The following is a 24,354-nucleotide window of genomic DNA, read 5'->3' as shown; positions in this document are numbered from 1 at the left end:
GGGAAGACAGAGAGAGGGAGAGAAAGACACCTGCAGACCTGCTTCACCGCCTGTGAAGCGACTCACCTGCAGGTGGGGAGCCGGGGGCTTGAACCGCGATCCTTACGCCAGTCCTTGCGCTTTGCGCCACATGCGCTTAACCCACTGCGCCACCGCCCGACCCCATGTTATTTTATTTTTATGGAACAAAGGTTTTATGCAAGCATAATTCCACAGTCATTTATTTATTTTTGCCACCAGAGGCATCACTGGGGCTTGGTGCCTGCACTATGAATCCACTGCTCCTGGCAACCATCCTCCTCACCCCCCAACCTTTTCCTATTTTATTAGAAAGGACACAGAGAAGTTGAGAGGGCAGGGTGTGCTAGAGAGAGAGAGAGAAAAAAAGGGGCCTAGGCAGTAGCACACATGGCGCGAAGTGCAAGGGCTGGTGTAAGGATCCCAGTCTGCCCATCTAGCTGCCCATCTACACGGGGGTCGCTTGATAGGCAGTGAAGCAGGTCTGTAGGTGTCTACCTTTCTCTTCCCGTCTTTCCCTCCTCTCTTGATTTCTCTCTGTCCTATCCAACAACAGCAGCAATGACAACAATAACAACAAGGGCAACAAAATGGGAAAAAGGCCTCCAGGAGCAGTGGATTTGTAATGCATGCACTGGGCCCTAGTGATAACCCTGGAGGCAAAATAAAATAAAGTAAAATGAGAGAGAGCTAAGACACCTGCAAACCTACCTCAGCCTAGAGGTGAAGAGCTCGTGTTCAAACCCAGGTACACACACATGGTAACGTGTGTGCTTAAAAGGTGCACGCTGCCCTGCCCTCTCACTTCTTTTTGTTTAGAGAGAGAAACAGAGACTGAAAGGAGGTGACGTCATAGCACCCAGGTTTCCTCAGTTGCAGCAGTACCTCCCATGTGGTGTCAGGGCTCAAAACTGGACTTACACGTGACAATGAAACAATCCTACCCCGCTAATCGCCTCTTTGGTCTGGGTCTCAATCTTGATTTAGAAATTGAGGACAAGGGGCTGGGTGGCGGCGCGCCTGGCTGAGCGCACATGTTACAATGCGCAAGGACCCGGGTTCGAGTCCCCGGTCCCCACCTTCAGGGGAAAACTTCACGAGCGGCGAAGGAGTGCTGCAGGTGTCTCTGTCTCTCTTCCTCTCTGCCCACTCCCCTCGATTTCTGGCTATCTCTAGCCAATAAATAATTAAAAAAAAAAAAGAAACAGGACAAATTGCTGTAAATTTAATTCGAGGGTGGGGGTAGATTGCATAATGGTTATGCAAAGAGACTTTCATGCCCGAGGCTCTGAGACCCTGGGTTCAATCTCTTGTACCACCTTGAAACAGAGATAAGCAGTGGTCTGATTAAAAAAAATGAGAGAGAGAGAAAGGAAGGGCTAGGATCAGACAGACAGATATAGGGGTGGGTGGTGGTGCACCTGGCTGAGCACACAACTTATAATGCCCAAGGACCCAGATTCGAGCCCCTGGGCACCACCTGCAGGGAAAAGTTTCACAGTGAAGCAGGGCTGCAGGTGTCTCTCCCTCTCTATCACTCTCTTCCCTCTCGATTTCTGACAGCCTATCCAATAAATAAATAAACAAAATAAAATTTTAAAAAGAGGGAGAAAACATTTCATTCAATAGAAAGTGCTCAGGGTATTTCATATTCTACCTGCCTATCTTCTTTCCTTCCCCCCCCCCCTTTCTGTGAGGTCGGGGATATATGGGTCAAATACAGGGTGTTAAAATATACATTTTGCCTTTAACCTGAGCAAATTTCTTTATTTTCTTTTTTTTTTTTTTTTAAATATTTATTTTATTTATTTATTCCCTTTTGTTGCCCTTGTTGTTTTATTGTTGTAGTTATTATTGTTGTTGTTGTTGGATAGGACAGAGAGAAATGGAGAGAGGAGGGGAAGACAGAGAGTGGGAGAGAAAGAGAGACACCTGCAGACCTGCTTCACCGCCTGTGAAGCGACTCCCCTGCAGGTGGGGAGCCGGGGCTCGAACCGGGATCCTTATGCCAGTCCTTGTGCTTTGCGCCACCTGCGCTTAACCCGCTGCGCTACAGCCCGACTCCCATTTCTTTATTTTCTATCTCTCTCTCTTTCTCTCATTTTTTAATCAGCTCTGGCTTGTAGTGGTATAGGGACTTGAACCTGGGACTTTGGAGCCTCAGGAATGAGAGAGTCTGTTTGCATAACCATTATGCTATCTACCTGCTGCCCTTCTTTATTTTAATAACTCCAATACCCCTTTATTGAGCATGTATCAATCAAGATTTTTGTTGTCCTTGTACTTCGAGCCACGTGCACTTAACCTGTGCTACCGCCAGGCTCCTGAAGATTTTTGTTGTTGTAAGGATACATTTCCACATGTTCCAAGAAAGGGAAACAACTCTCCAAGGGTGCTAAAAGGAATATAGCCATAGGTGTAGGGGTAGCAAGGTACTTCCTCACAGATTAATTCAAATCCCCTCTAGCATTTGACTTACGTCCATTTTTAAGAATAATGCTGGTTATCTTCCTTTCTTATCTTTTTTTTCTTTTTTTTTTACCAGAGAACTGATCAGCTCTGGTTTATGGTGGTGGTGGTGGTGGTGGTGGTTTAAACCTGAGACTTTGGAGCCTCAGGCTTGAAAGTCTCTTTGCACAACCATTATGCTGTCTATCCCTGTCCTTCCTTTTCTCTGACTTCCAAAACTACACAGGACTTCCTCTTCTATTCACTATTGCAAATCTTCTCCAAAATCTATATAACATCGTAACAGTAACTTGGGAGACAGGTAACTGTTTCTGGGCCTTGTTAAATGAGTCACAATAATTTGTATATAATAAGCATTTCATATGTTGACATCTGCAAGATTAGTAACGGTTTTTATTTTCTGGGTTTCTTGTGGGATGGGGGTGGGAGAGGAGGGAGGCTATGAGAACTATCTTCTGCTACTGAGCTACATTCCCAGCCTGGCAATGCTCTGTATGACTCAGTGAATCAAACACAGTTAAGAGCCAGGTGTTGGAAAAATGGTTCATCTGGCAGGGTGCCTCCCTCGCCACGTGCTAGGGCCAGGTTCAGGAACCGGCATCACGACACCACAAGGGGGCACTAGGCCAGGAGGGAAGTTCCAGCACTGTGCTTTCTCTCGCTCAGTGTCTTTCACTCCTTTGAAAATTTTATTATCTTTATTTATTGGATAGAAACAGTCAGAAATTGAGAGGGGAGGGGAAGACAGGGAGAGACAGAGAGACACCTGCAGCACTGCTTTATCACTCGCAAAGCTTTCCCCCTGCAGGTGGGGGCTGAGGTCTTGAACCTGGGTCCTTGCACATTGTAACACATGCACTAACTAGGTGTGCCACCACCTGGCCCCATAGTGTCTTTCCGTCTTTCTCTTTCTAAAAAAGTTGGCTCAGAATGGTGAAACTACACACAAGGTCCCAGCAACAACGCAATGCCTAAAAACAAAAAGAAAACAAAAAATCCACACCTAAGTTTGTATAGTTAACATACCTTTGCTTTAGAGGAGACTCCAGGAGCTTTGGTCTTTTTTGGATCAGGCTTGGCTTCTACAGTGCTAGAGACAGAATCCTCAACAGGTGCTTTAAAAAAAAAAAGCATATGATACAAGCTCTTTTTTTTTAATATTTATTTTATTTATTTATTCCCATTTGTTGCCCTTGTTGTTTTAGTGTTATAGTTATTATTATTGTTGTTGGGTAGGACAGAGAGAAATGGAGAGAGGAGGGGAAGACAGAGAGGAGGAGAGAAAGATAGACACCTGCAGACCTGCTTCACCGCCTGTGAAGCGACTCCCCTGCAGGTGAGGAGCCGGGGTTCGAACCGGGATCCTTATGCCGGTCCTTGTGCTTTGTGCCACCTGAGCTTAACCCGCTGCGCTACAGCCAGACTCCCGATACAAACTCTTAATTCATATCTCTTTACTCTCAGCAACTTAAATATATTATGATAAGAAAGCCTGCAATTTTAAATATATCAATTTAGGGAAGATAGTACAACATAGGACCTGCACTAAAAAGGTTTAATTCCTGGCACTAATAGTCAGAGATAAGTGGTCCTTTATTAAATAAGTAAAATTTCAGTTAGCTTTTCCACTAATTCTTTCCAAATTTGCCTTTAAGCATAACCTCAAGAAAGTAATTCAATCTTTTTTTATATTTAAATTGGATTTAAAAACCTATTTTCTAAGCAGCTCAAAATTCTCCCTTGTAAAATTTCTTTATAATTATTATTTTTTTAAATTTATTTATTAATGAGAAAGGTAGGCGGAGAGAGAGAGAGAAGGAACCAGATGTCACTCAGGTACATTTACTGGTGGGGATTGAACTCAGGACCTCATGCTTGAAAGTCTTAATGCTTTATCTGTTGGACCACTCCCTTGTAAAATTTCTAACTTTAGAATCAACAGTTTCTCTCCCACTAATATATTTGGTCTAAACAGTTAACTATAAAGGGACGTGTCAGAAGTGATTTTTTTTTTATTGATCTTGTTTTAGAGAGAGAGAGGGAGAGAGAAAAGCTCTAGAGCACTGCTCAGCTCTGGTGTATGGTGGGGCTGGGGACTGAATTGGGGACCTCAGAGCCTTAGGCATGAGTCATTTTGAGTAAGTACTATGCTGGGTCCCCAGTGTCAAAAGATTAGTGATCTGTTTACTCAAAATAAAATTTTAATACTAGGATGAAAAAAATAAAGAGTTTACCCTTAAAGATTAGTGAATGTTAGAAGAGATTAGTAAAGGGCAAATGCAGCAAAAGGAGAGAGAACTCATTTGCAAATGACAAGGAGGAATTCTGTGCCGATTTAGTACTGACCGGATGTTTGGCTTTGTACAAATTACTTTGGGAGGGTTTCCTCATATGTTAATAAACCAGGTCACAGTTTATTTTATTTTTTAAAAATGATGATAGAGAGGGATGGGGAGATAGCACTACTGTTAGAGCAACTCCTGGGACAGTGATGGTCTCAGGTTCAATCTCTGGCACTGCCATAAGCTGGGGCTAAGCCGTCTTCTGGTGAAAAGAGAAAGAGAAAGGCAGACAGAGACCACAGTAGGACGCTTCATTCAGAGAGAGACAGTGTGTGTGTGTGTGTGTGTGTGAGAGAGAGTGTGTGTGTGTGTGTGAGAGAGAGAGAGTGTGTGTGTGTGTGTGTGTGTGTGTGTGTGTATGAGAGAGAGGGTGTGTGTGTGTGAGAGAGAGTGTGTGTGTGAGAGAGTGTGTGTGAGAGTGTGTGTGTGTGAGAAAGTGTGTGTGTGTGAGAGAGAGAGTGTGTGTGTGTGTGTCTGTGAGAGAGAGAGAGAGTGTGTGTGTGTGTGTGAGAGAGAGAGAGAGTGTGTGTGGTTGTGTTGATGATAGACTCAACCGTGGACTGCATACATGGCACACAGCACACTACTCCAGTCATCTATTTTGTTGGCTTCAAGGTTTATCCTTGACTCCCCTTTATACTGTGCTATCCAAACAATAGAAAATTACCCTAGAAACCTTAAAAATATGAGGGAAGACTTGCTCTCTAGCGTATTTAAATGTGTTACTCCAAAGCTCTTTTCCTGGATTCAGAAGCCAACTTAAATCATCTTCATGCCCTCGGCACAGCTTCTGGCAAAAATTAGTACTTGACATGTTTTTGACAGAGGGGAAAAAAAGAGGAAAGGAGAGTTAGGATCTAAACTGTGAGGACACATGATTAAAAAAAAAAAAAGAAAGGTGGTAGCACAGCGGCTTAAACACATAAACACACGCGATGCAAAGCGCAAGGACCAGCATAAGGATCCTGGTTCGAGCCCCTGCTCCCCACCTGCAGGGGAGTCGCTTCACAGGCAGTGAAGCAGGTCTGCAGGTGTCTGTCTTTCTCTCCGCCTCTCTGTCTTCCTCTCCTCTCTCCATTTCTCTCTGTCCTATCCAACAATGACAGTATCAGTAACAACAATGAAAAACAACAAGGGCAACAAAAGGGGAAAATAAATAAATATTTTAAAAAATGTAAAAAAAAAAAAAAGGAAGGAAGGAAGAGAAGGCTAGATTTCCTTTCACGGGGGCTAGGCCATAGCGCAGCGGGTTATGCACACAGGGCGCAAAGCGCAGGGACTAGCGTAACGATCCTGGTTCCAGCCCCCGGCTCCCCACCTGTAGGGGGTTCGCTTCACAAGTGGTAATGCAGGTCTGTAGGTGTCTGTCTTTCTCTCCCCCTCTCTATCTTTCCCTTCTCTCTCAATTTTTTTGTCCTATCCAACAACAACAGCAATAATGGCAATAACGACGACAAACAAAGGGCAACAAAAAGGAAAAACACAAACAGCTCCCAGGAGCAGTGGATTCATAGTGCAGGCATCCAGACCCAATGATAAACCTAGAGACCAAAAAAAAAAAAAAAAAATCTTTTTACATTAATCGAGTCTATTTACTTCCCGAACATTAGCATTTATCTTATTGATTGATTGCATAGAGACAGAGAGAAACTGAGAGGGAAGAGGAAGATTAGGAGAAAGAAAGACACCAGAAATACCTCTTCACTACTCATGAAGCTTCCCCCTGAAGGTAGGGACCAGGGGCTTGAACCCAGGCCCTTGCACTTTGTACCGTGTCTTAATGGAGTGTACCAACACCCTAACCCTAACCTTTAGCATCCTTGAAACAGTTACCTGAGGCAGGCTGGAATTTGGCTGAAGCTGAACCGCCAGCTGGCTTGGAAGAGGCTTTAGCAGGTGCCGCAGGCTTCGCTGGCATGTTAGCTTTGGCTTTCTCTAGCATGGCCAACACCTGATCTTTAGAAGTTGGCTAGGGAGACAATATAACAGAAGTGAGAGGCCACATAAATGATACACTCATACTACGCCTACCAACAGGTGTTCCTAAACATTAAGCTCCTAGTTTTGAAAAACCAATGCAGGGAGGCAGCAGACAGTACAAGGGAAGTAACATGCATTATGAAGTCACAAAAATTAGCTACCATTCTAGGTCATAGTTTTCACCCCTGCAAAGTCAGCAGGCTCTTCTGCAGTTGTACACTACTAATTATTTTATTTTTGCTCTCCGTGGGATTTCAAGTTGAAATTCACAGTAGGTAATATGATCTCTTGCCTATATAAACTCACGTTCAATATTTTTCTAATGGCTCTTAAGAGCAGCAATGCCAAGAAGTAGTACCTTTAGTTTCCCAGTAGCCTTGGCCATTTTCTCGTATCCTAGATGCATCATGAAGAACGGCAAGGCATCCTGGGCCTTCTTTCGCACATCTCCATTGCGATCCTCCAAGCAGGAGTAGAGATGAGGAACACAGAAGATAAGGTCTGTGGGGGCGGAACGAAGAGTTGGTAGTTTTTCAGCTAGCCAGCCCAGAAGCTGCCAAGAGAAATAAAGACCAGTCACACACTTCAAGTGAAAAAGCATTATTATTTAGGATTTCAGGTTTAATAATCATTCAATCAGTACCAAGCACTGGTACACTTACATTTACCAATATGAAATCTGTAATTTTCATAGTTTAAGAACTGTATTTTATTTGAATAATGTGTATGAATGACATTAATTTAAAAATATTTTATGTATTTATTAATGAGAAGGATAGGAGGAGAGAGAAAGAACCAGACATCACTCTGGTATATGTGCTGCTGGGGATGGAACTTAGGACCTCTCGCTTGAGAGTCCAGTATTTCGTCCATTGCGCCACCTCCCAGAACACTGAATGACATTCACTTTTTTAAGGTTGTTTGGATGATAGCTGGTAAATAATTTTAATTGTAACTGTGCTTTAAAGATAAGGTTTCATTTTTAAAAAAATATTTTATTTTATTTATTCCCTTTTGTTGCCCTTGTTGTTTTATTGTTGTAGTTATTATTGTTGTTGTCGTTGTTGGATAGGACAGAGAGAAATGGAGAGAGGAGGGGAAGACAGAGAGGAGGAGAGAAAGATAGACACCTGCAGACCTGCTTCACTGCCTGTGAAGCAACTCCCCTGCAGGTGGGGAGCCGGGGTTCGAACCGGGATCCTTATGCCGGTCCTTGTGTTTTGCGCCACCTGCGCTTAGCCCGCTGCGCTACAGCCCGACTCCTGATAAAGTTTCATTTTTAAGACTCCAATAATTATTCAGAGCTAGACAACATCCAAAACATTTATTTGACCAGAATAGGACAGATTCTTTTTCTAGCTTTACTTGGCATTTTTTTTTCTCCATTCTTCTAAAATAATTCATTTCTGTATTTATTTATTTAAAGAATTTTAAGTATTAGAAAAAGACTGCAACTGAGAAAAAAGATTTAATGAGAACGAGAGGGAGAGAACTGGGAGTTTTGAGATCAATCTTGAGACCCCATGCACTTGTTTACCACCAGAGTTACCTCCCAGGGCACTGTATTTATTTCCACCTTATTGGATAGGACAGAGAGAAGTTGAGAGGAGAGGGGAAGACAAGGGCAGAGAGAGACAGACCCACTTTATTTATTTATTTTTAAATATTTTATTTACTTATTCATGAGAAATGACAGGAGAGAGAGAGAAAGAACCAGACATGACTCTGGTACATGTGCTGTCGGGAACTGAACTTGGGACCTCATGCTTGAAAGTCCAAAGCCTTATCCATTGCACCATCTCCCGGACCACCACTGTATTTAATAGGAATCTTTTCTTGAGATAATTGCAAGTCCACATGCAGGATAAGAAATACAGAAACCCCATGTACTCTATAAGTTCCTCTAAAAGTTGCACTGAAATTATGCTATAATATCACAATCAAGATGTTAACATTAATATAATTCAACTTCAGAGTCCCAGTTAGTTGTGTTTATGTATGTAAATTTTGTTCTGTACAGTTTTATCACATGTAAGTACACTCATATTCACAATCAAGGTGTTGAAGTTCCATCACGAAAAGTTTCTTAGGGGCCATGTGGTAGTGCACTCAGTTGAGAAGCACATGCCACAGTGTGCAAGAACCTGGGTTCAATCCCCCATCCTCACCTGCAGGTGAGTCAGGGCTGCAGGAGTCTCTCTGTCTTTGTCAGTCTCTCTTTCTCTCTCTATCTTCCCCGTAACTCTTAATTTCTCTCTGGCTCTATCCAATAAATGAATGAATAAGATAAAAATAAACAGAATTATCAAAAAGTTTATTGTCCCTGATGTGATCACATCATCTCCTTCTCCCCCCAATCCCTGGTAGCCACTACCACTTCTAGAGTGTTTTTGTCTCAAAGATGCTATATGTGGAATTATGCAGTACCTAACTGTTCTGGGATTGATCTTTGTCTCTCAGCAATACTGACTTTTTCCACTCAGTCCCCTTAGAAATTTATCTAAATGATTGTACACATCAGTGGTTTGTCTTCTTTATACTACTATGTATTATTACACACATGCATAGAATTATTTAACTAGCTGTTGGCCTCTTTTTTGAGTGCTATTTTTGACTATTATGAATTAAGCATGCTACAAGTATAGGTTTCATTTCTCTTTTCATATCATATAGAAAATGTGTCAAAAATTTTTCTGGAATGCCCAAGATTGTGAGAAATTGCCAAACCATGGTGCACCCAGCAAAGACCAGGGTTCAAGACCCCTCAGTCCCCAACTGCAGGGGTAAATTTTCACAAGTGGTGAAGCAATGTTGCAAGTGTTTTTTCCTCTGTCTCTACCCTATACATTAGCAGAAAGAGGAGAAATTGCCCGTTTTCCAGACTGGTGGTGCCATTCTACATTTCCACCAGCAGAAGTTTCAAAATTTCCCACATCCTCATTAGCATTGGCATTTCACTTAAAAATTTTTTTTAAGTAATTCTGATAGTTGCATAGTGTTAACTTCTAGTACCTTTAATCTGCATTTCCCCGATAGCTATATGAATAGACATGATCTCTATCTATTTCAAAGTTAATTTTTTTTTTAATGGCACTGTGTCCTGCAAATTAACAGTTCCATCTTTTTGTGGCCAACCCCCAGTCTCCCCCCTCCCCTTTAACTTTAGATGGAGAAGGACATGGGAGGATAGAGTGACACTACAGAAACACTCCCTACCACATACACATCTGTGGAGCTGCCCCTAGTGCCATGGTGCTCTCATGTGGTGTGGGGGCTCTCACCTGAGGTCTCACTCATAGTAGGTATACGTTCTGAGGAGTGAACTACTGCCAGGTCTCTAGATGTTTTTACTGATGAGTTTTGAGGTTTCTTTACAAATTCTAAGCAGTGCGTTGTGAACTTGCAAATATTTTCCCATTACGTACCTTTTCTTCTTTACATGCACTTTGCAGATTAACAGTTCTTTCTTATGGTGCTTTGGGATGGAAACCAGGGCTTCACAAATGAAGAGTGTGCACTGTCCCATGAGCCACACCCCTGCCTGGTCCAGGTCATGGAGGTCCAATTTATCAGTTTTTCCTCTTAGGAGTTGTGGTTTTGGTGTTAGGCCTAAGAATTCTTTGACAGCATTAGAGCCTGACTACTTCATCTTTTTTGTTGTTTGTATATATGTGAAAAAGAGAAAAACAGGTACCAGAGCCTTATGCTGCCCTGTGCAGTGTCGGGGATTGAGCATGGGGCCAGCAATGTGCTCGAAATGGTGAGCCACTTCCATGGTCACTTCTTTGTAACTTCTCAAAAGTTCTATAGATTATGTTCTGTGTTTAAGCCCATGATTCATTTTGAGTTAGTTTCTGTATAAGATGTGAGTATTAGTTCAGTTTTTTGGACTTATATATTTAGTTCCTTTAGACTCACTTGATAAATGGTTACCCATCTACTATCCACTGCTTTGTTACGTTTCTAACAGATGCTGTGCTTGTGTGGGTTGATTTCTGATTTTCTCCTTAGTTCCACTTATCTTTTTAAAAATTTTTTTTATTATCTATCTTTATTTGATAGACAGCCAGAAATTGAGAGGGAATGGGGAGATAGAGAGGGAGAGAGTGCAACACCTGCAGCACTGCTTTACCACTCTTGAAGCTTCCTCCCTGCTGGTTGGGGACTGGGGACTCGAACCTGGGTCTTGTGCACTGTAACATGTGTGCAACCAGGTGTGCTGCCACTCGGCCCCAGTTCCACTTATTTTATTGCCCATCTCCCCGCCACCATCTCACACTGTTTGGATCACATTAGCAACACCGTAGGATTAATATATGCTAGAGTGAACTCTCAACTTTTTCTTTTAGGTTACAAGAAACAACTTTATAGTTCTGATATTAAGTTTTTATATTGATCATGCCATGAATTCATAGGGAATGGGTTCCAGCAGCTCTGGTTCCTTTCCAGACAAACTGTTTCTCACAAACTGTTTCTCTGGGTGGAGCAGGCTGGCACTTCAGTTGAACCTAAGTCCCCTTCTCTTTGGCTTCCCTTTTTTTCTGATCATTTTCCTTCACACGTTTCAAGAAGCTGTCTCTGCTCTTAAAGTGTTTAATATGCTCAATACGAACATTAATTCTCTTGACAAGAATCTTGTCCTTGTTTATTTACAATACCAACAGCATGCTGGGTAACACTGTAGTCTTCCAGTTTTGCCATGGTAACATTTGTGGGGCATTCCATTTTGAACAGTGCCCATTCCCTTTATATCTACAATATCACCTTTCTTACAGATCCACATATATGTGGCTAAAGGAACAACGCCATGTTTTCTAAAAGGCCTAGAGAACACATAGTAGATTCCTCTCCTCTTTCCCTTTGTGTTAGTCATTTTGGCAATTTACTGGAAGATGGCTGCTCCCCCTTTCAATGTTTTAAGATTGTTTTTGAGTATAATCTTAGAAAAAGCTTGTCTTTCATATAAAAAAAAAATAACACAATAAAATTTTGATAGGAATTAAATTAGTCCTAAGGATCAATTTAAGAAGTTTTATCTCTATTAAGACTTAAACCAGGAGTCGGGTGGTAGTGCAGCGGTTAAGCGCATGTGGCACAAAGCGCAAGGACCGGTCTAAGAATCCCGGTTCGAGCCCCCAGTTGCCTACCTGCAGGGGAGTCGCTTCACAAGCGGTGAAGCAGGTCTGCAGGTGTCTGTCTTTCTCTCCCCCCCCCCTGTCTTCCCCTCCTCTCCATTTCTCTGTCCTATCCAACAATGTTGCCCTTTTTTATTATTAAAGGGCAACAAAAGGGAAAATAAATAAATAAAAATTTTTTTTAAGAGTATAATCTACTAAGATCGTATGTTTCTCCATTTACATAGGTCTTTTATATATTCCTTCACTAGCTTTCTGTAGTTCTATTATACACATTTTGAATTTGTTAAGTACCCATAGAAAGACTTCATTTTCTTTGGAATAACTGTAAATGATAATGATTATTTTAACTTTATCAGTACAAGGTGTGTGCATGGGTAGATAGAGAGACACACAGACAACACTAGACTATCAGTCGGTACAAAGATGCTGGGATCAAATTCAGGAGCTCGTGCTTCCAAGTTCAGTGTCCTACTAATAATGCTGTTTTAAATTTTGCTTTCTAAAAAATAAATAAATAAATAAATGAAATTTTGCTTTCTGCATGTTCACTGTTTTATAAGGATAAGTGATTGAGTCTTTGGATATTGAATTTGGATGCTTACTGAACTCATTAATTAGTTCTAGGATTTTATTTACAGAATTCTCAAAATTTCTATGTAGTCAGCTTATCTGCAATTAAGGATAGTTTCATTATTTTTTTATAACTTTTAATGTTCTTGGGAGTTGAATGGTAGTGCAGTGGGTTAAGCACAGGTGGCACAAAGTGCAAGGACTGGTGTAAGGATTCCAGTTCAAGACTCCAGCTCCCTACCTGCAGGGGAGTCGCTTCACAAGCGGTGAAGCAGGTCTGTAGGTATCTATCTTTTTCACCCACCTCTGTCTTCCCCATCTCTCTCCATATCTCTCTGTCCTATCCAACAATGACAACATCAATAACAACAATAATAACTACAACAATACAAAAACAAGAGCAACAAAAGGGAATAAATATTAAAAAGAAAACTTGTAATGTCTTAATTTAAAAAACAAACAAACATTATTTAGTGCCTAGAATTTCCATGTCCATGTTGAATCCACAGAGTGAAAGATGACCTGATTTTCTTGCTTTTAATCTTGGGGTGAAAGCATCTAGTCTTTCACCATTATGTCATTATATCTATAGTTTTTGTAGATGCTCTCCACCAAGCTGAGGTGCTGGATTTTCCCCTAATTCTTCCTGTGTATATCTCCACTGAAATGACGACGTGATTTTTCTTTATGGATGGACATTGATGGACTTTCTACTGTTAAACTCTGTAGTTTACATTCTGAGCAACATCCCTTTTACCATTTCCTTTCTTTTACTTGTTTAATTTTCTTGATAGAAGTTGAGACAGAGGAGAAGGAAGTGGGATGGGGGGGCGCCTGCAACACTGCTAAACTGCTTCTCTAGCTTCCTCCCTGTAGGTGGGATTCATTCATTTATTTATTTTTTACCACTTTAAGGGTTTATGGGGCCTAGGAAATAGCTCCCCCAGTAGAGCACACACGTTACTATGACAAGGATGTGGATTTGGATCCCCTGGTCATCACGTGGGAGCAGTGGTATATGTCAAACTTCACTAGTGACAGCAGTGCTGTGGTGTCTCTCCTCTCTTTCTTCCTCTCTATTTCTTTATCCTTCCACCTCAATCCAATATAAACAAATAAATTGTGGGGAGCAGTGGAATTGTGCAAGTGTGTGACCAAACACCCAGTGAAAACCCTAGCAGGAAAAAGAGAGAGAGAAATAGCACCGAAGTTGTCTTCTAGGCATCTAAACACCCACCACGGGGAAAAGAGAGGTCGTATTTACGTCAACAACTGTACTATAAACCCATAATCCTCCCAATTAAATAACATTTTAAAAAAGTTTTAATATTAAAAAAAGCACACATGGGTAGGGGTAGATAGCATAATGGTTCTACAAAGAGACTCTACGCCTGAGGCTCCAAAATCCCAGGTTCAATCCACTGTACCACCATAAGCCAGAGCTGAGCAGTGCTCTAGTAAAAACAAAGCAAAACAAAATACCCCCCCCCCAACACACACACACATTAAAGAGAAACAAAGTACATGAATAACAGATGCTCTAGGAATTTGATTTTATTAACTGTTTTTAAAAGACACACATACCATGAAGACATATATATTTTGGGGGCACACCCAAGTCTCTATGAAGGTAGGTGACACAATTAAAATGTGTAATTATTTGCAGCAGTACTCACCTCTTGCCTCAGGAAGGGATTTTCCTTTTTGAGCTCTTCAGAAAGATCTTCTCCCTCCAACCATTCTTTCATGCCAGTCTGTTCTGCCCAAGCATTCACAGTTGCTAGAGCAGCAGCTCGAACATTGTTCTGAATAAAGGAGAAAAATCATGGGTGGAGGCAGATAGCATAATGATTACGTAAAGAGAGTCCCATGAGCCTGAGACTCCCAAGTCCCAGGTTCAATCTCCTGTACCACCACAAGCCAAAGCTGATCAGTACTCTGGGTAAAAAATAATAATGGGAGTCAGGTGGTAGCACAGTGGGTTAAGCACACCATGGCGCAAAGCACAAGGACCGGAGTAAGGATCCCGGTTCGAGCCCCCAGCTCCCCACTTGCAGGGGAGTCCCTTCATAGGCAGTGAAGCAGGTCTGCAGGTGTCTATCTTTCTCTCCCCCCCTGTCTTCCCCTCTTCTGTCTTGTCCAATGACAACAACAATAATAACTACAACAATAAAACAACAAGGGCAACAAAAGAGAAAGTAAATAAATATTTTTAGAAAACCTTTAAAAATAGGGAGTCGGGCTGTAGTGCAGCGGGTTAAGTGCAGGTGGCACAAAGCACAAGGACCGGCATAAGGATCCCAGTTCGAACCCCAGTTCCCCACCTGCAGGGGAGTCGCTTCACAGGTGGTGAAGCAGGTCTGCAGGTGTCTATCTTTCTCTCCTCCTCTCTGTCTTCCCCTCCCTCTCTCCATTTCTCTCTGTCCTATCCAACAACGACAACAACAATAATAACTACAACAATAAAAAACAACAAGGGCAACAAAAGGGAATAAATAAAATAAATATAAAAAAAATTTTTTAAAAATAATAAAATCGGAAAATCAGTAGAGATAACATAAACTATGGTTTAGAGGTAGGAAGTAAAAAACTTGCTACTTTAAGCTTCACCTGGGCCTACGGAGAAACATTTCTGAAATAGAATTTTATTATAGTGGCAATAGAACTTCAAGGGAAAACAGATACATAAAACTTCAAATTGCAAAGTTTTGTATTCTGGGCAGGGTGATGGCACAGCTGGTTGAGTTCATATATCATCATGTGTAAGGAACTAGGTTCAAGTCTGTAGCCCCCATTTGCAGGGGGAAGCATCACCAGTGGTGAATTATTATACCCCAAGAATGTGACTTGTATATTTCAGAATGGAGCTGTACAGAAAAGAAGTCAGGCTTACCTTGCTATCTCCAAGGACTGTGATGATTGGAATGCCTAAATTCTTCACATGTTGCTTGATGTTTGGGCCCATGGCTATTGCCAACTGCTGGAGGATATTCAATGTCTGTTGCACCTGAATAAAAAAGGGCAACAACCCATGAGCAAGTCATAGTCAATGCTTTTAGAGTTTGCTGCTATGTATGCCAGTAGGTTACAAGATTATTTAGGAGAAAAAGAAAATAGACTGTTGTGTATGATGCTATTTTAAGTAGCATCTGAGTAATTTTTAGATGGCTAGTAGAATTGGAGACTAGAGATTATATTGCTTTATGCTTTTAAAGATAAAACCTAGTATAAGAGAAGCCTGGGTGGGGAAATAGCATAATGATCACGCAAAAAAGACTTTAGTGTGTTAGGCCCCAACATCTCCGGTTTAATCCCAGGACCACCATAATGCCAGAGTTGAGTTGTGCTCAAAACTGAAATTCATGAAATCTGGTCAATTAACCTGCCATCTATCTTGAGATACGCTTAGGGGGTTAAAGGAAGCCATGTACAGGTCAAAACAGGGAAGCATTCTTTTTCTTGTATATGAAGGTTGTATTTAAAAAGGAATGTCCTCCAACAAAGAGAGGGAAGAGAAAAAGAGTAAGCAAATATGTTACGTACCAAGATTTTATTTGAATCATTGAGTCGGCCTTTCAAGGCAGTTGGAAGTTCACCGATATTCGGTTGGATAAATTTTGCTTCATTGATAATACCTGCCACTTCATCTAGGCCTTCTTTCCTGATCTTCCAATTCTTATCTCCAATCTTAGATACCAATTCTGAAGTAATTTTGTCACTAAAAGAAAAAAAGAGAGAGAGAGACAAAACCATTAATTTCAGATGGGCACCAGTATCAAATTAATTAAGTTAACAGTAAGCAGACTGAAAACTACCTAATTTCTGTCCGAGGCAGAAGATCAACAACATCATTGCCTCCATCATCTGGTTCATCTCCATCTTCTCCTCCTTCATCACTTGTGCTATGCTTAGAAATCCCTCTGGTAGGAGCAGGCGGGCTCTGTCCCTGCATCTACACACAAACAAACCAGTGAGGCCAATGAACTAGATTAAATAGTAACAAAAAAATGAATAATATACTTATGCAAACAAATTCGAGTGAAATTTCTCAAACTTTTGTGTTCCTTCACAATGCAATATTTCCACAGTATTTTAATTTCAGAGACTGCAATTTTGAGACTACATGGGAAAAGGTGCTTTTATGAGAATCTGACATAATCATGAAATTATGTTCTGAGGTGTCTGCCAAAGACAATACAGAACAAGTATGTCAACACTTAATATAATTTTGATTTGAAAGTTTATTCAAGGAAGGCCAAGTTTCTATATGTATTTTTTGTTTCCATGGGCTTTTCCATTTTGGGCTCACTTTTTCAGAGAGAGAGAGTGAGAGAGAGAGACAGAACATGAGACAGAGAAGGAAAGGCACCATATCACTGGAGATTTCTCCATTGAGATGAGTTATATTAAATTTATTAAATTTTGAAAAAAAAATATTCTTTGAACTGACAACATATTAAAAATGTTTGCGACCCCTAAAGTACAATTGTATAGCAGAAAAATCTGTTCTCAATCAGAGCTACCTACCCAATACTTTCTCAGAGACAAAGTTATCAATTTATTTTGTTATACAAAGTTTTATTTTGTCTGACACCAATCTATATAAAATAATTACTCTTGTGAAATTAAAAAAATGTGAAAATACAGAGGTAGATATTAAGAACTGATAAAAGTTTACACAGTGTTATAGGGATAAGCTTCAAATTTAGCTCCTCTTTGAATATTGACTGGGTCATGAAAAGCATATCAGGAAACCTTCCAAAGATGTGTTTTACTACAAAAAGGAACAGACTTTCTGAGGTCTGAAGGAATTCGTACTTGAAGATACACCAGTCAGCAAGGGGTCATGCTAAGCAACTGCAGACAAAACTGTTTTAAGTCTGCAGCTGTCTGGGAAACTTTCATGTGGTTCAGCCTGGCCTCCAGCCACCTTCCTCACAGTTGTTGACACTGGAGGAGCCAGACATGGCGCACATGAGAACCGGACTGCTTCATTGGTCTGCAGATCGCTGGGTCACCACACTGAGACTGGGTGACGGGGGGTGGGTGGGGTGGGTGGGTGTTAGTAAAATGGAAGTGTCTCTCATATTTTAACAATTAATGTAGCAATTGTTTAATGATTCTTAATTATCAAGAGCTTAATTTATTAATGCGAGAGGAGGAAAGAAATAAGAGATGTGATACCATGGACTGAACTCAAGACCTTATGCCTGAGAGTTCAATGCTTTATTACCTATACCACATACCAGGCCACTAAGGTCATGCCCCCCCTCCCCCGCACCCTCCCGAGAAAGACAGGTGGAGAGAGAGAACCAGATATCACTTTGGTACATGTGCTTCCAAGGGCTGAACTCAGGACCTCATGCTGGAAAGTCCAATGCTATATCCACTGCACCACCTCCCGGACCACAGTCATTAATTTCTTAATGCACTTCATAACTTCCTTTTTATTATTTATTTATTTATTTATTCATTCCCTTTTGCTGCCCTTGTTTTTTATTGTTGTTGTTGTTATTATTGATGTCGTTGTTGTTGGATAGGACAGAGAGAAATGGAGGGAGGAGGGGAAGACAGAGAAGGGGAGAGAAAGACAGACACCTGCAGACCTGCTTCACCGCCTGTGAAGTGATGCCCCTGCAGGTGGGGAGCCAGGGGCTCAAACTGGGGTCCTTGCGCCAGTCCTTGTGCTTTGCGCCACCTGTGCTTAACCCGCTGCGCTACCGCCCGACTCCCTTCTTAATGCACTTCAAAGCAAGTATCAACGCAATCTTCTTTCCAAAGGGCTGAAAGTTTAAATTAGTATGAACATTCTCATCACCTCAAGACTGAACATTTGTGGAATTCGTACCTTTTCAAATTCTGCATCTATCTGGGATAGGAGAGCAGGCTTCTCATCTTCAAAGAACATTCGCAAAGAAGGACCAACATAGAGATACATCACACCAAGCAGGGTGATAGCAGAAGTCCTCACAGCCTGTCAGAACAACACTTTCCAAATCAGACCAGAAACACAAAGGTGACTGTGCTATTTCTATATATGCTAAGATATACTCACTGGGTTTGTTGCAGCAAGAGCCGTTTTTACATTGCTAATGAAAGCTTTCACATTCAATCTAGAAAAAATAATACTTATAGTTAAAAATGAACATACTTAACAGAAATTTATAAAGTCAAACTCCAGAGTTGGCTCCCTGGGACCCTGTCCCTGGGTCACACCTATCTTCCTTTTACACTCATTTACGGCAAGCTTTAAATACTATCTACATACCCATTACTTCTAAATTCAGCCTTGACCTCCTCCTTGAAATTCGCGCTCATATATCCAAAGTCCTTTATGATATTTTCATGGCTGTCTAGTAAATGCCTTGTATCTGTCATAACCAAACTCCTGAATCTGTTCTTCCCATTATCTCCCATCCATTAGTAGTGAGCCACATCCTCCTTCTAGCTATTCAGGCCATCGCTGACTCCTCCTTTCTCTCTACGACACTCAATAGCCTATTTAAGTCTACTTGGAAAATAATGGAGTTATAAGGACTTAGTACCCCATTTGCTACTATCGGAGCCCCAATAACCTCCAATTCACATTACAGATGACTCAGTAAGTGTGATCATGTGATCAATTCCAAATGTAAAAAATGACTGGACTTCCTTGAAACTGACTCTGACTTCTATATGGGGCAGTTGCTAACACTAGATGCAAAAAAAAAAAAAAAAAAAAAAAACCACAGAACCTTAACAGTCATGGAAAACAAATGTACAAGCAGTAGAGTCAGGAGAAAGAAAGGCCATTTGAAGGGCCAGGCAGTGGCACAACTGGTCAAGCACACACATAACATTGTACAAGGATCCAGGTTCAAGCCCCTGGTCCCCACCTGCAGGGGGAAAGTTTCACAAGTGCTGAAGCAGGGCTGCAGGAGTCTGTCTGTCTCTCTTCTCTCTATCTCCCTTCTTCTCTCAATTTCTCTCTGTTTCTATCCAATAATAAATAAATAAGACAAAACAAAAAGGAAAAGAAAAGAAAGGTCATCTGCGAGTGGGTGCCACAACAAAAATACAAGAGCACAAAGGAGAATAAGCTAATAATAATTTGGCTCCATGTAAACTAAACAATTCAGCTTGTTTTCTTCAGAGGGGAAAAAGTAGAGATAGCTGTAGCAAATGTAATTACCAATTATAGACTGGCGAAGTATTCAATTACATTATACTTGATTTTTTTTTTTTTTTACTTACCCAGAAAAACCAAATTCTTTTATTGCATTTGATAGCCAATTTAGAGTTTCTGACTGGTTCTTTGGATTCTTTTGTGAGAAGGCCATTGACACCACCTGAGACAGAAAATATAGCATCAATATGTGAGTCTTCCCTCGTATTTCTCAGAGAGAGACGGCCTGACATTAGAGCAGAAATGGATAAGCCTGGCTTTTCTGACGCTCAAATGATCACAAAAATGTCACAGGAAGGAAGTATCTATTTTACAGAAGCAAATAAGGTAACAGTAGTATTAAAAGCATTCTGGACTAAATTCAGCTTCCTATTAGTGATTCCTCAGAATTCTAATGTCTGATATTCAGACCTCTGGGGATGGTGGCCTTGGAGTAACAGTAACTGAAAGATCACACTCAGAAACAATCAGACAAAGCAACAAAGAGTCAAATGGAATATTATAGCATCCCAACAGCAATGTTTGAAGAAAATCATGGAGTCACAGGTGAGTGTACTTAGTGGAAGGGGGAAGTGGAGAAACTCTACAGTTTGAGCTGGGAGCTGACACAGAGCAGCAGGAGCCATTATCAGCCATAGGGCAGAACACACAGGTTCAGATCGAGAAGGCAGAGAAGAGCAAGCACAGATCTGAATCAAAATTATTCTCACCTAAGTAGAATATTCTTGACTAAGATAAATTTTAATTACCAGGCAACAGTGTGCTAAAGGTAAAAGTCAAAATGCACTATCAAAAATTATTCAAAAAGACAACAGCTGAGCAAGAGTGAAAAGCATAATGGCTATGCAAAAAGTCTCTCATGCCTGAGGCTCCGAAGACCCAGGTTCAATCCCTGCACCACCATAAGCCAGAGCTGAGCAGTGCTCTGGTATTTCTCTCTCTCTCTGCATCTCTCTCAAAAAAAATAAATAAATAAAATATTAAAAAGAAAGAAAAGACAAGAGCTAAGTTTCATTAGTGAGCTTAAATTAAAATACCGGGAAGACTTGGGTAAAGAGTTCTGTGCCACTAACTTGTTCAGCAGTCCACGGCAACACACAGGCTTCAGCTATTGCTGTCATAGCCTCTTTGGCATTGTTTCCACATTTCACATCCCCGATCTTGTCTACAAGGCCATCTAAGACAATCTGAGCTGATGTTTTGGAAAAATTTCCTTTCTGGGCAATCAAAGCAACTATGTGAAGTTTCATCTGCATCACCTAAACAAGGAAAAGTATAAAGTTATAAGACAAGGAAACATATTTTTTGTTTTTAACTCACTTTTTATATCTGCTTGAAGACAGTCAAGAGAGAAACCAATGTGCGTCTAAAGGAACCTTTATGCACTGCTGGTGGGAATGTAAACAGTCCAACTCCTATGGAGAACAGTCTGGAGAACTCTCAGAAGGCTAGAAATACATTTACACTATGACCCAGCAGTTCCTTTTCTGGGGATATATCCTAAGGAATCAAACATACCCATCCAAAGAGACATGTGTGTATACCATGTTCATAGCAGCATAATTTGTATTAGCTCAAACTTGGAAGCAACCTAGGTGTCCAACAACAGATGAGTGGCTGAGTAAGTTGCAGTATATACACATAATGGAATATTACTAAGTTACTAAGATTAATGAATTCACCTTCCTCACGTAATTTTGGGTGGAGCTTGAAGGCATTGTGTGAAGTGAGCTAAGCCAGAAAAGAAAGATGAATCTGGGATTATCTTACTCACAGACAGAAGTTAAGAAATAAGAACAGAAACAGGAAACACAAAATAGAACATGGACTATTTTGTGTTTGGTGTATTACACCAAAGCAAAGGACTCTGAGGGAGTGGGGTAGAGTAGGGTGAGGAAGACTGGAGGAATATACTGTAGAAAATAAAAGCTAAGTGGCCAGAGAAGTGTTGTAATGGATAAAGCCGTAGAATCAGGACCTAAGTACTTGAACCTTGGCATCACACACTGCAGAGTGGTGTTCTGGTTCTTTCTCTCTTTCTCTCTCTCTTTCTTTCTTCCTTTCCCTCTCTCATTCCTTCTTTCCTTCTCTCTTATTCCTTTTATACCTTTCTCTCTTTCTCATCTCTCTCATGTCTAGAAATGCATAAAAACCTTTTAAAAATATTTAAAAGTAAATAAAGATGAAATGTTACTTTGATAATGGCAGATATATGGACACAGTCACTTTGGCAGTTGTTCAGAAAATTAAGAGAGTTGCCACATGACCCGGAAATCCTACTTTTCTGTTTAGACCCAAGAGAACTAGAAACTCAAGTCTACACAAAACCTTCTATATAAATGTGCATAAAAGTTACTGCTCACAATAGCCAGGAAATGTGAACAACACAAGGACAGGTATAAGGAACCTGGTTTGAGCCGCCAGCTCCCAATCTGCAGGGGTGGGGGGGGGGGGGTTGCTTCACAAGCGGTGAAGCAGGTCTGCATGTGTCTTTCCCTCCTCTCTTGATTTCTCTCTGTCCTATCCAACAACAACAGCAGCATTAATAACTATAACAATGATAACAAGGGCAACAAAAGGGAAAAAAATAGCCTCCAGGAGCAGTTGATTTGTAGTGCAGGCACCGAGCCCCAATGATAACCCTGGAGGGCAAAAAAAAAAACACTAGAATCATCTAGGTGTTCCAGAGGAAGGTACTGGCTCAACACAGGTGTGCTTCTTTAAACTGAGAAGCTGCATAACGGGGAATTTAGTTAGTGGTGGTATCAGGGGGAGAGGACAACGTGAGACCTTTTTTGGAGTACCAATGCTTTGTGAAGCTGGATGGTATGGATGGGGTGTTGAGACAACACAATGTGCAAAGAAGTTAAGAATTCTAAAGCAACAAGAGGTGGCAAAAGAGAAGCAAAAAATGAATGCCAAAAATAAACCTGATATATTTCCAACTTGTGTTTAATTTAGCATGAGGTCTATGCATATGTTGAAAAGATGGAAGCTCTTATTTCCTGTCCTCCATAACTTTCCTAGGTTTCTCTTTTATTAAATATTTACTTATTCCCTTTTGTTAACCTTGTTTTATTGTTATAGTTATTATTGTTGTTATTATTGTTGTCATCATTGTTGGATAGGGCAGAGAGAAATTGAGAGAAGAGGGGGAGACAGAGAGGGGAGGAGAAGATAGACACCTGCAGACCTGCTTCACCGCCTGTGAAGCGACTCCCCTGCAGGTGGGGAGATGGGGGCTCGAACTGGGATCCTTCCGCCAGTCCTTGGGCTTTGCACCACGTGCGCTCAACTCACTGTGCTACTGCTCAACTCCCAACTTTCCTATGTTTCTCATTACAACTACTCTGTAGACTAAATAACAGCAACACATTCATTTCTTATTACCATAGTAATTTCCACTGGTGATTTTAAAGAATAACAACAATAATAAAAATCAAACAGAGCTATCTCCCTGTTTATCCTTCCCTTTAATATATAAAGAAAAAGATAAGCTACATATCATTACCAAAATGGTACTACTCTATTATTCCACAGTAGACTGCAATACAAGTCACTAATCTTCAATCTAGGAATACCTGGAAATTAGTTTCTTTCCATCCAGGTTTTTTGGCCAGCATCCTCACTAAGGCTTGGCATGGCATTTCAGTTCGGTCCATCAGTTCAACAGCCTTGAAATAAAATAAGGAAATAAAAGATTTTAGAGACTAATGATCAGTTCTGAGCAGATGATAAATACAAAAATCAAGTCAAGTGGTTACCTTTGAAGAGGGGAATGGAAATGAGGGTTGTATCGGGAGTTGGTATGACTTGACATAAAGTTTTAATAAATTGGATGCTCTGTATATAGTTTGCTATATAAACACCATCTTGGTTTAGTTCTCCTCCCACTTATAAATACATAAAAATTTTAACCTTCCCCCACATATCAGGAATTTCAAATTAATACACACCAAGGAAATAGTAAATTTTTAATTTACTACTGTGGGACAGTACTTAGTGCCTTACCAATGGTTAAGTATTACATCTCAAGGGTGCATACAGTGAAGTCTAAATATGATGGGTGGCAGATATCAGGACTGAAAAGAAGCCAGGCCTCCTGCCTCAAGTCCACAGTGGTGCTTTAGTTTCCCATTCCTCTTTCTTATGATCAGTCACCACACATCTTCCTAACAGAAACTTTTGAATGGAGTTTCTTACATCAAAGGAAATTCATTCTTACAGGAGTAATATCAAAGAGGAAAACATAAAAATGGATGTAAGATCCATTAATGGAGAGATCTATTGGCCTAGTATGTTTAATAAGATGCGCAGGCAAAAAGTGAACCTAAGCTTTATCATTCAGGATAAACCCAATAAACCCAGTACTACGTAATGAGTTTATGAAGCCAAAGGGAGATGGTAAAAGATAAACACTATCCAACGGTAAAAAGCAAGAACCCTGGTCACAAAACACTACAAATAGGACTGGCCCTTGATTTAACAATTTCATTGACTATCTAATCTAATTTTTTATCATACTCAACTCATTCCTATGCACTTACCTTCTGGAACTCTTCCATGCAGGCCAGTCTTTCCTTCCAATTACTGCTGTCTAGGAGTTGTATACATGTAGCAGGAAGGACAGCTGAAGCTTTTTCTTCACACACTTCTATCTGTGAGAATAAAA

At 40.8% G+C, this 24,354-nt stretch overlaps 1 protein-coding gene and 1 pseudogene across 1 annotated transcript in view; both read right to left on the bottom strand.

Annotated features, from left to right (window-relative positions):
- CKAP5 (cytoskeleton associated protein 5) overlaps positions 1 to 24,354 on the bottom strand; it is a 102,377-nt gene that overhangs the window by 29,803 nt on the left and 48,220 nt on the right. The window contains exons 15-27 of the mRNA XM_060176484.1: positions 24,230 to 24,340; positions 23,264 to 23,356; positions 20,756 to 20,941; positions 19,751 to 19,845; positions 18,573 to 18,630; positions 18,366 to 18,491; positions 16,333 to 16,469; positions 16,061 to 16,235; positions 15,411 to 15,524; positions 14,194 to 14,322; positions 7,168 to 7,362; positions 6,663 to 6,798; positions 3,514 to 3,602 (exon numbers count right to left, since the gene is read on the bottom strand). Coding sequence (XP_060032467.1) covers positions 3,514 to 3,602; positions 6,663 to 6,798; positions 7,168 to 7,362; positions 14,194 to 14,322; positions 15,411 to 15,524; positions 16,061 to 16,235; positions 16,333 to 16,469; positions 18,366 to 18,491; positions 18,573 to 18,630; positions 19,751 to 19,845; positions 20,756 to 20,941; positions 23,264 to 23,356; positions 24,230 to 24,340 — 1,644 coding nt within the window. The remainder of the gene's footprint in view (positions 1 to 3,513; positions 3,603 to 6,662; positions 6,799 to 7,167; positions 7,363 to 14,193; positions 14,323 to 15,410; positions 15,525 to 16,060; positions 16,236 to 16,332; positions 16,470 to 18,365; positions 18,492 to 18,572; positions 18,631 to 19,750; positions 19,846 to 20,755; positions 20,942 to 23,263; positions 23,357 to 24,229; positions 24,341 to 24,354) is intronic.
- On the bottom strand, positions 11,202 to 11,731 carry LOC103109934 (large ribosomal subunit protein eL21-like; annotated as a pseudogene).

Source organism: Erinaceus europaeus, chromosome 17 (assembly GCF_950295315.1).
Source record: "Erinaceus europaeus chromosome 17, mEriEur2.1, whole genome shotgun sequence".
Classification (NCBI taxonomy): Eukaryota; Metazoa; Chordata; class Mammalia; order Eulipotyphla; family Erinaceidae; genus Erinaceus; species Erinaceus europaeus.
The sequence above is the reverse complement of the archived record's forward strand: the minus strand, read 5'-3'. Positions and strand labels throughout refer to the sequence as shown.